Source organism: Watersipora subatra, chromosome 1 (assembly GCF_963576615.1).
Source record: "Watersipora subatra chromosome 1, tzWatSuba1.1, whole genome shotgun sequence".
NCBI lineage: Eukaryota > Metazoa > Bryozoa > Gymnolaemata > Cheilostomatida > Watersiporidae > Watersipora > Watersipora subatra.
The window spans coordinates 4,942,864-4,957,417 of NC_088708.1; the positions used below are offsets into that span (position 1 = coordinate 4,942,864).

At 36.3% G+C, this 14,554-nt stretch overlaps 2 protein-coding genes and 1 long non-coding RNA gene across 3 annotated transcripts; 1 reads left to right on the plus strand and 2 right to left on the minus strand.

Moving 5' to 3' along the window:
• Positions 1-913: 913 nt before the first annotated feature.
• LOC137385637 (sulfite oxidase-like) lies at positions 914-7,599 on the plus strand. The gene is made up of 8 exons (XM_068072142.1): positions 914-1,324; positions 1,821-1,973; positions 2,513-2,768; positions 3,264-3,440; positions 3,924-4,103; positions 4,810-4,992; positions 6,632-6,829; positions 7,044-7,599. Exons 1-8 carry the CDS (start codon positions 932-934, stop codon positions 7,244-7,246), a joined length of 1,743 nt encoding a protein of 580 aa, XP_067928243.1. The 5' UTR covers positions 914-931; the 3' UTR covers positions 7,247-7,599.
• Positions 7,600-7,732: 133 nt separating this feature from the next.
• Positions 7,733-11,020, minus strand: LOC137385638 (uncharacterized). The gene is made up of 4 exons (XR_010977786.1): positions 10,852-11,020; positions 10,697-10,751; positions 10,525-10,573; positions 7,733-8,233 (listed from the first exon to the last, which is right to left on the minus strand). It is a non-coding gene; the product is annotated as an uncharacterized lncRNA (long non-coding RNA).
• Positions 11,021-11,022: 2 nt separating this feature from the next.
• LOC137391600 (uncharacterized) lies at positions 11,023-14,497 on the minus strand (the record flags this gene model as incomplete). The annotated part of the gene is made up of 4 exons (XM_068078148.1): positions 14,431-14,497; positions 13,316-14,034; positions 11,398-11,453; positions 11,023-11,100 (listed from the first exon to the last, which is right to left on the minus strand). Coding segments are annotated over exons 2-4 (840 nt in total), but the record flags the coding sequence as incomplete, so codon positions are not given.
• Between the last annotated feature and the right edge of the window lie 57 nt (positions 14,498-14,554).

Consider the following 14,554-nt stretch of genomic DNA (forward strand, 5'->3'; position numbering starts at 1 on the left):
ACATTTTCCATCAACTAAAGGAAGAAATAAGTGTCTAGAATTCTAGATAGTAAAATGTAGAACTTCATGATATGGCGGTTTAATTGTTTGGTGGCAATTTTGAAGGTGGACGATTTAAAAATTGCCACCAGTTAGAGAGATATAGCAATTGTGTAAACGATATAATCGTGTTATGGCGATTTATCTCACGTCTGACAATTCTCCGAATAAGTGATATTGGAACTAAAATGCACGGGCCTTCTAATCTTATAAGTTCATTCCATGGCCTTCCGCGCACATGGGCATTCATGAAGTGAATGTTTTTAATTACCACGAACACAAAGCAGTTTCCTTTTAAATTAAAATATACAAATAAATATTAACAAAAATTTACAATTCTTTTTTTACATAATAATATCGCGATATATCGCAAATCGTCTATAAATATGCCATATATCGCGATTTGATATTGCAAATTTGCAATATTGAACCATCTGGTGATTTTTGCAAGTTGCAAAGCTCTAGTCTAACTACAGCGATGTAAACAATTTATTGACTCTAAGGTGTTAATGTTTGCCTTCAGCCTGTGAGTGACGCGAGACACTGATATATAATTAGGTACAAGATGAAGCTGTGAATCAATATACTCCTGTTATTAAAGGTCACGTATGCTGAGAGGTTTACACTGCTTGTTTGTCCTTGTGGGCCGTAACAACACCATTACACCATTTTCGCATGTAACAATTATAACATTACTTGAAGACTATTTTTTTAACAAAAGTTGTTTTAAAATAATGTAGAATTTTTGTTACATAATAGTTGTTACATCATGGTATGCTATTTATTATTTGCTTTGTTTGAAGGATTCATGCGTTTGCTCTAGTCAAGTGACTATTATCAGGACACAAATGTGTCTGTCTGTTCAACTTATATCTTTTATTGCAGCAGAAGAATGATGAACCCAGGCGCTGTCAGTACTGTTAAAGGGATGCAGAAATTGTTAAAACACAGACAGCTCTCTCACATAGCGACCAAATTTGCTCCATTGTCATATTCGATTCGACAAGAAAAGCTTTCGCTGTCATGCTCTAAAAAGCACAACTTTCGTTCTTGCTTGCACACGGAATCTACTCGTTTTCAGCATGGTGCGGGTTGGAGGCCTGCTCAAGCTTTTCTTGTTGGGACCGGCATTGTCGCAGCGACAGCAGCATGGTTGTGGTATAACCGACAGCAGGCAATGTGTAAACGCAAGGCTGAGGTGGAGCCAGGAGCCCCTATAGATAAACTACCGACTTATACCTCTGAGGATGTGAGCAAGCACAATAGCGCTGCCACAGGGATATGGGTAAGAATACATGACTGGCCCGATGAGTTATTGTCTAGCAGCTATATTATTATAGTAGATGAACCAATAGAAATCGGCTGTCATACTGTCTTGGATCACAGCTGAATTCAGCACGTGATACAAGACAGTACTTATCTGTGTAAACTGTTTACTATTTACATATTTGTGAGATGTTGGATGGATCATGTAACGATTTTGTGGAGCCTGTTTTTGGGCTATTGCTCTCAACTAGTCGATTAGTCTACTCTCCTCGTATTAACACAATTCATGTTGTTGCTGCGGATAGGCTATGACATAGAGCGTGATTTCTGCAACAACCTATACCCAAATAGACTGAGGTACAGCTGTATAATTTATGTTGCTATACTAAGTAAAGCTTGGCCCGTTCTCTCTCAAGACTTTAATGCAAGTAGAATTAGTTTTAACTTATAATAAAGTTTATGATAACTTAAGTCTTGGCTATCTTTTATGTCTGAAGTGTTGTGGGTGTCTCCAGGTGACATACAAGAATGGAGTGTATGACGTCTCAGAGTTCGTTTCGGAACATCCAGGTGGAGATAAAATATTGCTCGCTGCCGGTCGCTCTGTCGAGCCTTACTTTGAACTCTACGGTATCCACAAAACAAGAGAGGTCATGGAGATGGTGGAGGTACGTTTGAGTGCCGGAGTGTTGGCTTTATTAGCGTTTACAAATGTTCAGTTGTGACTATAGAGGTCTCAGCAAACTAGAGATCTCAACAGACTGTAGAGGTCTCAGCAGACTAGAGGTCTCAGCAGACTATTGAGGTCTCAGCAGACTATAGAGGTTTCAGGAGACTGTAGAGGTCATTAAATAACTATGATAAATTCTAATATTTCTAAATTTCAAGGATATTTTTTCTCAAGAATATTATATCTAGATAACAAAATTTGGTGATGCACAGCAAATAGAGATAAACTATTCATAAATCTAGCTAATTAGAATTTGATAGCCAGTTTAAATTATTCTTAAAAGACATTATTGTTGACCTGACCTAATAGGATGATGTTGGACCTTCCTTGAAAACATTAAGATTTATTACTCGTTTCCCTCATCAATTCTCTAACAAGAAAATGAAGGAGAGAGACAACTCTTAATTTCAAGTTTGTACTGTTGTGAACATGAATTAGGCATGAAGGCTAGAAATAGATGCACACTGTACATTGCAGGCACTCCGCATAGGTAACGTGTTTGACATGAAGCCTGTCAAAATAAAGGATGCATATGTGAATGATCCAGAGCGTAGCGTGGCGCTAATAGTCAACTCGGAAAAACCTTACAATGCTGAGCCTCCTCTTCAACTTCTCACTGACTCTTTCATCACTCCCAACCCTATATTTTATGTGCGTAATCACCTGCCTGTACCTGTCGTCGACAAGAAGATGCTCGATGGTTACCAACTGGATGCACATATTGACAAGTCAGGTAGCTATGAATAGTAGCTGAACAGTTCATATACTCGTGAAGTGCTTTCTGTTTGCCGATTTTTTAAATCTATTTCAAAGGTTTCAGATTAAAATATTCAGAATGCATTTCAAATGTTTATAGCCGTAAGTCTTGTCTGAGTGCACTTACACTTACTACTAACATAAGTGTAAATATACTTGATGCTACAGATCCTAAGCTTTACTAGCACTGCGTACAAGCCTAAACATTTACAGTAATCAAAAGTTTAACCTTTTAATCAAATGCACGGTTATGCTATCACGGCTCCACACAATAAGATTTATCATACCACAGGAAGATAACTCCTATATTCCACAGTATCCGTTATTGCTAGTTTTTTGACACAACTATTGCATAGTTATTTGACCAGAAACTTAGAAGACTTTACTCTAAAACTTTTCAATTTGAGACATATTGGTAGCTCAATGTTTGTGACTTGACGTGCAGGTGCATGTTTGCCATGAATATGTTCAGGGAAAGGTTCAAGCCATATCAAACCCCTGCATATAAGGGATATAAAGAAGCTACCCAAATATAGCATTACAGCCACAATGCAGTGCGCTGGTAATCGCAGGAAAGAAATGTCTAAAGTTAAGGAGGTGAAGGGACTGTCCTGGAACTGCGGATCCATCAGTACTGCTACTTGGACTGGTAATAGCCTTTGTTCCGCGTTGCTGCTTTATAGACTAAATCATGTTATATGGTATTGAGTTTAAATCAAAATTAACCGTGTTTTTTTTTCTTTTTCTTGCACACTTGCATTTAATTATTTGTATGAGATTTGTAAGGTAAGAGCCGCCTTCAACCGGAACAAATGTTCAAAAAGGATTATTCTTCTAATGGCTTTATATAAAATGACCTCTCTGTAAGGAAGACAACTCTCTACAGTCACTAAAACATTGTTTGAAGAACATGACTATGTTCACATTACATGATTAACTGCTGAGTATGTTTATAGTAGCAAGTCATGTCTGTGTGTACTCACACTCGCTAGTAAACAATCAGGAGATGACAACTCCTGTAGGTGTACAAGCTTTGGGGAATAAATAAAGGTTGCCGAGTTTAATTTGCACGTAGTGGTTACAAATATATAGCCCTTTATTGAATAAGTTGTCTGCTATTCCTAACTTATAGGAGCGAGATTGATAGATGTCCTAAAAGCTATGGGATTTAAAGAGGAAGACTTGGCAGCCAAGTATGTACAGTTTGAAGGTTTGGACATAGATCCTTCAGGCACCCCGTATGGTGCCTCTGTAGCCTCTGAAATGGCCCTTGACCCTAACAAGTCTGTCATCATAGCTTACGAGATGAACGGTAAGACTCCTGCATGCATAAGTGAAGCTTCCAGAAGCCATGAAGTTTTGTTTTAGTATCGTTCGTTTGTTACTGGAACACAAAGCTACGTATAAGTAACAAAGCTACGTATAAGTAACAAAGCTACGTTTAAGTAACAAAGCTATGTATGAGTAACAAAGTTACTTATAAGTAACAAAGCTACATATAAGTAACAAAGGGCTAATAAAGAACTTTCTTGTTTTTATTTCAGTTTTTGTGTTTTTTGTTACATATGTTTGAAACTTTAGGACAATAGTTGTGAGCAGGTAGAGCATGTGTTCAGGAAAAGTACTCATTGCTTTGTGCACTTTGTTTTGTAGGGGATACTTCGCAGTGAGCTCAGGTGCTCTGAATAGATGGAAGTGTCATAATTTGACAAAATCATTGCTATCTTTTCTCCCAGTTTATATTAATCACAGCTATAAATCTGTCACATTACTAGCGTCACATCTTACTAGTAATTGGTGCTAATTCTTTGTTTGGAAACTGCACATCTTATACATAGTATTTAAACCCAGTTAACCAATAGCGAGACTAAATAACACCCCCGCCCCCTTACTCTTTACCCCTCCCCCCTTACTCTCTACACGTCCTTAATCCGAGTTGCAGCAGGTAATTATCAGAAAAATCAGGGTAGTAACCTCTGATCAACAAGTTGCGGTAAAAAGCTTGTGTTTCTTTCTAGGGGTGCCTATACCGGAGGACCATGGTTTTCCCCTAAGGGTGGTGCTGCCGGGAGTGGTGAGTGCACGAAGTGTGAAGTGGCTGAAAAGAATTGTACTGAGCGATGAAGAATCAGTGAGCCACTGGCAGAGGAGAGACTACAAGTGCTTTAACCCTAGCATTGACTTTTCTTCTTGTGACTTTGGTAACTCTCATCACCCTGCTATGCTGTACCAGCAACTTAAGAGTACTACGACTCTATGTCAGCACCTTTAGGACTCTATGTCAGCACCTTTAGGACTCTATGTCAGCACCTTTAGGACTCTATGTCAGCACCTTTAGGATTTTATGTCAGCACCTTTAGGACTCGATGTCAGCACCTTTAGCACTCTATGTCAGCACCTCTAGGACTCTGTGTCAGCACCTCTAGGACTCTATGTCAGCACCTTTAAGACTCTATGTCAGCACCTTTAGGACTCTATGTCAGCACCTTTGGGACTCTATGTCAGCACCTTTAGGACTCTATGTCAGCACCTTTAGGACTCTATGTCAGCACCTTCAGCACTTTATGTCAGCACCTTTAAGACTCTATGCCAGCACCTTTAGGACTTTATGTCAGCACCTTTAGGACTCTATGTCAGCACCTTTAGGACTCTATGTCAGCACTCTTATGACTCTATGTCAGCACCTTTAAGACTTTATGTCAGCACCTTTAGGACTCTATGTCAGCACCTTTAGGACTCTATGTCAGCACTCTTATGACTCTATGTCAGCACCTTTAAGACTCTATGTCAGCACCTTTAGGACTCTATGTCAGCACCTTTAAGGTTTTATGTCAGCACCTTTAGGACTCTATGTCAGCCCCTTTAGGACTCTATGTCAGAACCTTTAGGACTCTATGTCAGCACCTTTAGGACTCTATGTCAGCACCTTTAGGACTATGTCAGCGCCTTTAGGACTCTACATCAGCACTTTTAGCACTCTACATCAGCACCTTTAGGACTCTATGTCAGCACATTTAGCACTCTATGTCAGCATCCTTAGGACTCTATGTCAGCACCTTTAGGACTCTATTTCAGCACCCTTAGGATTCTATGTCAGCACCTTTAGGTCTCTATATCAGCACCTTTACACAGATGATTACATGCCTCTAATAACTGCTATTTCTCATCTCATGACATTGAGACAAGACTACACTGGTCGTTTGTTACCATTATAGTGCCGTTGTCATATTTTTACTACTTTGAATCAAATGATTATTATTCTTACTATTACCCTGGCAGTTTATCGAGCCGTGAGAGATTCTCAGGTGTAATAACTATGTGCCCAGTTATTCTGAAAGTTTTGTGGGTTGTCGATTGGTGCAGCTGCTAGAGGCAGCACCAAGCTGGTTAGCTGCCATGCAGCTCTGGCAGCATGACCACATAGGTATTATTTACCTCCCTACAATAGTTTCATGTGTAAAAGTTGCGGCTACATTCTCACTTCAAGAGATGTTTTATAAACTTCACAGTAATATTCTGTGTCTGAGAGGACTTGTCTGTGTGAGTACTACACGTAGTTAATAGAATAGGTACTAGGAGGTCTTGTTTCTATTACAGTACAAATAGTAACCATAGACAGAACTATGACTTACAGTTGACCATATGACCATATAGTAATGGTCAGCTCATATGAGGACATTCTATTGCTCCTCACTAGCCCCATGCAATAACGCATGTAGAAATATTCATGATCGGGGTTTATTTATGCTTCGAGTTGCTTAAAATTTTAGCCTATACGTACTTTGTATTTGCAGAGCTTTACACATTTTTCCTATTGCGTCTCACTAATATTATTTGTAGACTTATCGGAAGCCATCATAGAAACACCCGTCCAGTCTGCCATCTCACAGCCAGCTGAAGGTGCAGTTATTAGCGAAGAGGATGAATATGTTACCGTTAAGGGTTATGCCTTCAGCGGAGGAGGCCGTGGGATTTTCAGAGTTGATGTCTCCTTGGATGGAGGAAAGACCTGGTGTAACCCTGAGCTAGACAACAATGGTAATGTCCTTTTCCACTTTTGTTAACAACCAACCAGCAATAGCACTAGCAGACATTGTAGAAATAGTTATTTGAGTGCTTTTCGAGTGCTTTTTGAGTGCTTTGAGCTCTATCGATTGTGAAGTTATCTGCCTTCGCGTTAATCCAACATTGAAATTATCTTCAAGTCAAGATAAGCGCATAAGATAAATCTTTTGTCATTTAATGTTTCTAGGCCAAAGTCCATACAAGTCATGGGCATGGACATTGTGGGAAACAACAGTACCCATTCCTCATGGTCACAACGGAAAACTGGATATAATTTGTAAAGCTATTGACAGCTCACACAATGTGCAACCTGAAAATGTGGAGGGCATCTGGAACCTGAGAGGGCTACTCAATAACTCTTGGCATAGAATATCAGTGAATGTGGAATGACAGCCATTTCAACATTTATTATTTGAGACCTTTAGAAACATCTACTTGAGGATCATTTCTAAATTTTAATAATTTTTTTGTCATTTTCCATTTTGCAATTTTGACATCACTCAACCTACACAATTCCTTGATCATACAACTTTTTTTAATGATTTGCTCTTCTTCATTGTGATTGAACTTGGCTGGGGTTTTTCTGAAATATCATAGTTTAGCTAGCAATTGCTTACTAATTAGAACAGCATAAAATTAGGTGGAATGGTTAATTTCCTCTATATTGTTTGACTGCTATTCACAATATCAATACAATTGTAGAAGAATTGTTGATACAAAATAATAGATGTTACAAGTATGACTATGGTATTGAGTATTCTGAATGAGTTTTATCACAGATTCTCATGAATGTACATAGATTTCTGGTGTAGAAGTACAACTTTAGAAGTTGTACTTCACATGTCTATGTGATGTTTGCCCACAACATTCACCATCATCTTTGAACAGCTGCAAAATGGCTTTGCAAAAGTTATAAAAGGAATGTACAGTTTCAAAAGTTAAAACTAAAAACTATATTGCAAGTTTGATGTCTAATCCATAGATTGCTATAGATTCCACTTGCTAGCCTCAGTATAGGCTGCACATGTATCTCAAAATTGCTTGGAAAATCCTAGTTACTCCTACCGCACCGAGTTCAATTCTTGACACCTGCTAATAATAACACTTTTCTGATAATATAAATATCATAAATGTATACTTGATATTCCGGTGATTGAAGGATATTGCATTATTGAGGAATTCGCTCATTCCTCAAACTAGTTGAACAACCATACTATTCTTGACAAAGGCAGGGAGTTGAACGTCACATTTTCAGTCTCACGGCCCACATCTGGCCTTCAGTGAGTGCAATAGTTGGCTGCAGCTAGCCCGTACTTCACTTTGCATTGCAGACAAGTTGTATTAGGTGGGCGAGCAAAAGGATTGAAGTTTCCTATGCTATAAAATATAAAGTAGGTATAGATGATATTGCTCTATCATGAAGTAGCATACAAAATTTCCAAACTGAAACATACAGTATTAGAGGGGGTCCTACCACACAAAGCTGTCGTCAGAATAGTCACTTTTAAAATCACTGTCGTCACTTTTAAAATCACTGTCGTCACTTTTAAAATCACTGTCACCTTTTTCAAATTGGTAACCAAAACAACCTCTTTCTTCACATTCGTTATTTTAATACAAATATCTATACTGGTGGCACTGGGTTGCGTTAAAAATCTGAAACTCGCTCAGTTTGAACTTCTGCTAACCAAAAGCATGGCTCAACCAGCGACCTTCACAAACATATTAGTGATGTTTGGGAGCGTTGCTGATTACTCCGCGAAGAGTGACAGCCGTCTTAGGTTTTTAGAGCTATATTTCTTGTACTGAAAATAGACCGAGATTGCCTTTAATAATCACTGTCAGTCACAGACTTGGAAACTGATTTGCTGTCAATGTCGTGGCATTTCATTGCTTTAATTATTTGGCAGTCTATAAATGCTGGGCCAGATGCTTCAAACCAAAACTAGTGAAGTTTTGGTTGACCGTGGTGATTTATGAACAAATAATAAGTTAGTAACGGTACGGCAACACGTAACAAAATTTCCGTTGGTTCTAACCAAAATCACGAAATGATTGAAACACACAGAATTATTCTGTGCTGCTAGAATCGTGCTAGCGAGCACGATCTCAGCAGCTTTTGCAATTAGTATAGTCCAAGAGACGTATAATGACACACGAAAGTAAAAGTATAAGTGCAAATCAACATAGTACACACGATGCAACTGCTTAGATTGCGTTATTGAATGTATTTATTGTTTGGACGCTATAGCTACAATTTGTTTATTTTTTTAATTATTTTTCCTTTTTAGCAGCAAAAGTTTTGTGGTAGAGAATGTCGACATTTCTAGCGCAAACAAGTCAGTTGCATCGTATTTACTATGATAACTTTCTGTAATAATTTTCTTGTGTGTCGCATTATGTTTTCGGACTACATATATCTTAAAATTTGCTAAAGTCGTGTTTGCTAACTAATAATAGCGCGACTTAGATAGTTTTATCGTGTGTTCTATGTTCAAATGCTTTCGTATTTTTATTGTGTGTCACGGTACATGTCTTGGACTATACTAATTACTAAGGCCGCTAGAATCGTGCTCGCTAATAATTTGTTTAATCTGTTAAAAGCGTTCGTCGACGAACTCGGTGGGCATGCACAGCTCAAATAATTCTGTGAATTTTGACCGATTAATTCTGCGTTTTTCGTGATTTCGGCCAGAACTCCGAACCAACGAAAAATTCGTTACGTGCAGCCGTACCTTTAGTAATCCTATTTACGCAATCCTCGTCACCTACATTGGTAAATGGTCGTCTCGTCTGTCACTTTTTAAATATCCCTGTCGTCGGGTCGTCAGAATCGTCACAAAACATGGGAGGACCCCCATTAGAAATAATGGTAATGCTATACTGGCTATGCAAATACAAGAGCATTTAATTTTCAAGTCATACTTTGGAGTCTGAGCTTTGATATTTTTATCAAAAAAACTCTCAGCAATTATCTAACCCATTTGCATCAGAACCAGCTCTGGAATACTGCCTCTTGTACACATTACCCTGTGTGCGCAATGCCCTGTGTACACAATGCCCTGTGTGTGCAATGCCCTGTGTACACAATGCCCTGTGTGCACAATGCCATGTGTACACAATGCCCTGTGTACATGTTGCCCAATGTACACGTTGCCCTGTATACACCATGCCCCATGTACACATTGTCTCATGTGCACATTGCTCTGTGTACACCATGCACTGTATACACCATACCCTATGTACACATTGTCCTTGGTACACCATGCCTTGTGTACACATTGCCCCATGTACAAATGGCCCTGTGTAAACATTGCCCGTGTACACATTGTCCTGTGTAGAAATAGCGATGCAGCGCTAAACCTCTACCACTGTTTCAATTATGAAGAGTAGCAGAACTTTTCACAAAGAGAGTTCTTCAAAGTATCTACCTTTTCAAAAGCGGTTAGATGGAAGGGCAAAGCCGAAACTGATATATGTAGGTCAACAGTAGTGGAGCGCATGCAAAAGTTTTTCAGCTGACCCATAAAAAAAGTATAAGACAAGACAGTTTGGTTAGTCAAGGTAGAGTGTTGTAGGATGGGTGTGAGGTTGATGAAGATATAAATATCATGGCATGCAGTGTTCACAGAGATGTGCATGTGACAACGCATATACCTACTACTTACTCAATTCTTGCTGACCTTGGTCGGCGTTCAAATATCGAATCTGAGGGATCTATAAAAATATATTGTCAATAAGCAAACCAAACGAGCCGTTCTCATTAATGTCAATTTTACAACAGTACTCTGAACAAATTAGCATAAAACAGCGTAGCTAATGAACCTCCCACAACCTTACCATTGTATTCTGTTTCTGTGAAGTTGTTGTTCCAATCTGGTCGTGCAGATGACCTCTAAAATCAATTAGCAAAAGTGCAGAACATAAACATTTTAAAAATAAGTAATTTTATTTCAATGACATTTTACAAGCCATGAGATAGGGAGACAACCTACGCCAGAGGTAGAAGTGTACGACTTCTGCTCGCAATCTGTTAAATGCCTAGCAATGACAGTTTTGCTGTAGCTCTCTCCACACCACCGACATTTGATCTTTCTAATAGAAGATGAGGATCTCGTAGTTTTGTTAGAATTTGGGGGTATCGAACTGCTAGCGTATGCTTCATTGACTTCTTCATCATTAAATTGGTAGCCACTATTCACTCGTTTGCCACCTAATCTTTGACATCGTGGTTCATGTTTTCTCTAAAAGTTAACCATTTTTTGATGTATGTTTACTTTTGGCAAAAAACTTGCACTTTCAAATAAATGATCAGAATTAACGGTTGTACGAGCGGCAATGGGAATGCTTATAACACTTGAAGATAGTCACATTGTATTGCTACTCACATGTATTTAGTAAAGCATTTTCTAAACGGCATTCATATCTGTGCTTTATAATAATGACACTTGTTATCAGATTTAAATCTTTCAATCCGATACTTTCATATGATTGCTGAGGCTGAATTCAACTGTAGGTTTGTTGCTATGCTATAAACTTACCAGCATGTCCATGTCCATCATTAATCCACACCAATTGCATGAGAATTCAGTTTCACCTGCAGAGCGTGAAAAAAAAATTAAGCAAATAAACTAATGATTCATCGGTGGTGAAAGCTAAAAAAGAATGTTATGTAACACATAATTTTATTTGCTGATGGCACGTATCTTACTATATTCCAATGATAAGGCCAGCAACAAACTTACGGCTTTTGACTTTGAACATTGTGGATATTTGAGATCTGCCAATTTTTTTATATAAATTTAGCAAACTTTATACAAGATATACCAGACTTTGTATAATATATAGATATAGCAGACTTTACATAATATATAGTGTACTTTACATAATATATAGATATAGTAGACTTTATATAATATATAGATATAGTAGACTTTACATAATATATAGATATAGTGGACTTTATATAATATATAGATATAGTAGACTTTACATAATATATAGATATAGTGGACTTTATATAATATATAGATATAGTAGACTTTACATAATATATAGATATAGTAGACTTTACATAATATATAGATATAGTGGACTTTATATAATATATAAATATAGTGGACTTTATATAATATATAGATATAGTAGACTTTATATAATATATAGTTATAGTAGACTTTATATAATATATAGATATAGTGGACTTTATATAATATATAGATATAGTAGACTTTATATAATATATAGTTATAGTAGACTTTATATAATATATAAATATAGTGAACTTTATATAATATATAGATATAGTAGACTTTACATAATATATAGATATAGTGGACTTTATATAATATATAAATATAGTGGACTTTATATAATATATAGGTATAGTAGACTTTATATAATATATAGTTATAGTAGACTTTATATAATATATAGATATAGTGGACTTTATATAATATATAGGTATAGTAGACTTTATATAATATATAGTTATAGTAGACTTTATATAATATATAGATATAGTGGACTTTATATAATATATAGATATAGTGGACTTTATATAATATATAGATATAGTAGACTTTATATAATATATAGTTATAGTAGACTTTATATAATATATAGATATAGTGGACTTTATATAATATATAGATATAGTAGACTTTATATAATATATAGATATAGTAGACTTTATATAATATATAGATATAGGGGACTTTATATCATAATTTATTGATATAGTAAACTTTATATAAGACATACCAGACTTTATATAATATATAGATATAGAACATTTTATAGAATAATGTATAAATCTAAAAATCTATATATAGCTTGAGTAAAATATCTTCTCTTGAACAATGTGGTAGCAATACAAAAAGAAAATTAGATTATATATACTTGGACCATAACCAATTACTGCGCTGGATTAATATGCCCAACAATAATACAGGATTTTTGCTACTCATAAAGAGCTTGTAGCTTCGCAAATGACTAGATATGTTGAATGGTAAAATGATACTGATAATTGTAAACTAAACACATAAATGGCCATAGCTGATGATATAAATGATCGATGTCATTCCAAAGATGAAACTCGAGTACTGCACAGGTCTTTAGAAGGGCTATCACAGGCTTTAGAAATTTTGTACCAGCCATCACATGACTCTTAGAAATGTTCTTTTCTCATATTACTATTTTATTACACATCATAATTCTAAATTCTATTTTTTTATGTTGATTTATTAATAGCAAGGTGGTTGTCAAGAAGTATACACACTGATCAGATTCAGCTCTGAATTTTATAAACTTAGCTACATTATTTACATTTCTGTGATTATTTCCTGAAATGTTTTGTGAAGCAACATGTTATAACTGGTACAAAGTAAAGCAAATACAAATTTTGCAAATGAAAACTGACAGTTTTAATCTTGATGTAAATAAAAAGCACATGCTTACCATCTATGTATTCTTGATAATCTGGCATTTGCCCTGCTGACTTTGTTGCTGACTTCCAATCATAGATATCGTTCTCAATATTCTTTGGCAATGGATTGCCAAAACAATCAGTCTTTTTCTTTGTCTTTGGTGAAGGACGTTCAGGAGGAATCATAAATATGCTGAATACAAAGTCATCAAATGGATCATTTAATTCAAAAAAAGAATCCATAAAAAATGCTTTCCGTTGCGTTTTGTTTCGCTTATTGTTAGATTTAGTTTGATTTGTAGTTGGCTGTTTAGTCTGACTAGCGCTGTTAGACTTGAAACTTTCCCACCAATTTTTCTGTCCTTGCGATGATCCTTCTTTTGGTTTTTTTGTTTTTGGATTGGGATTTGAAGAATTAGTTGCTTGTGGTTCAGAGGGTTTTGATGAGCTATTACGATGAGGAGTTGTTGATTGAGTTGGTGGTGGAGGCTGAGGAGAAGGTTTAGGTGCTGCAGCAGCTTCTTGTCGTCGACGGATTTCACGAGCATGAGTGTCTCTGCGATCCTCCGATTGTAAATAAGTATATGCTGCTAAGACGTTCTTAAACTTTTCTTCTGCTCCTTCTTCTTTATTTTTGTCAGGATGCCACTGCTTAGCAAGTTTTTTGTATGCATCACGCACATCATTTGCTGTAGCATCCAAATTCAAACCCAAGTCTTTAAAATAATTAGATGCCATGTATGGTTTTATCCTAAAATAAAAAATTAGCAGTAATTGAGTAATAAACAAAACAAAATCAGTGTTTAGCGGTATTAAAGATAGACTTGGGAAACGTTTAAAAAATTACTTTTCATGTTACGCAAAAACCCACTGTCTTGATCAGCTCTATTAATTAAACAGTTTTGTTTGTTTACAGTTAGTGGAACCTTGTAAAAAAATATTGTAGACTAAGATTATTGATTACCACAATAAAGATTGCTCATATATAAGCGCAATTTTTAGTACATGTACAGCAAATTTTCAGTCATCCTGACCCGAGTTCAAGATTCTGTCCCTTCTGATGCAAACAACTGCACACAGCACTAAATTTTTAAAAAATAGTCAAAAAAATACCAAATATATTTAACGTAATAACATATAAACTCACGGAAAAAGTTGTAAATGCTGAAGCTGTACAAAGAAAAGTTTTTTCTTAATTTGGTAATCCTGAATTGCTTCCCTCACAACGGAAACTGCCCTTGAACGAAGAAGATAGGAAAAAACGGTTTCAA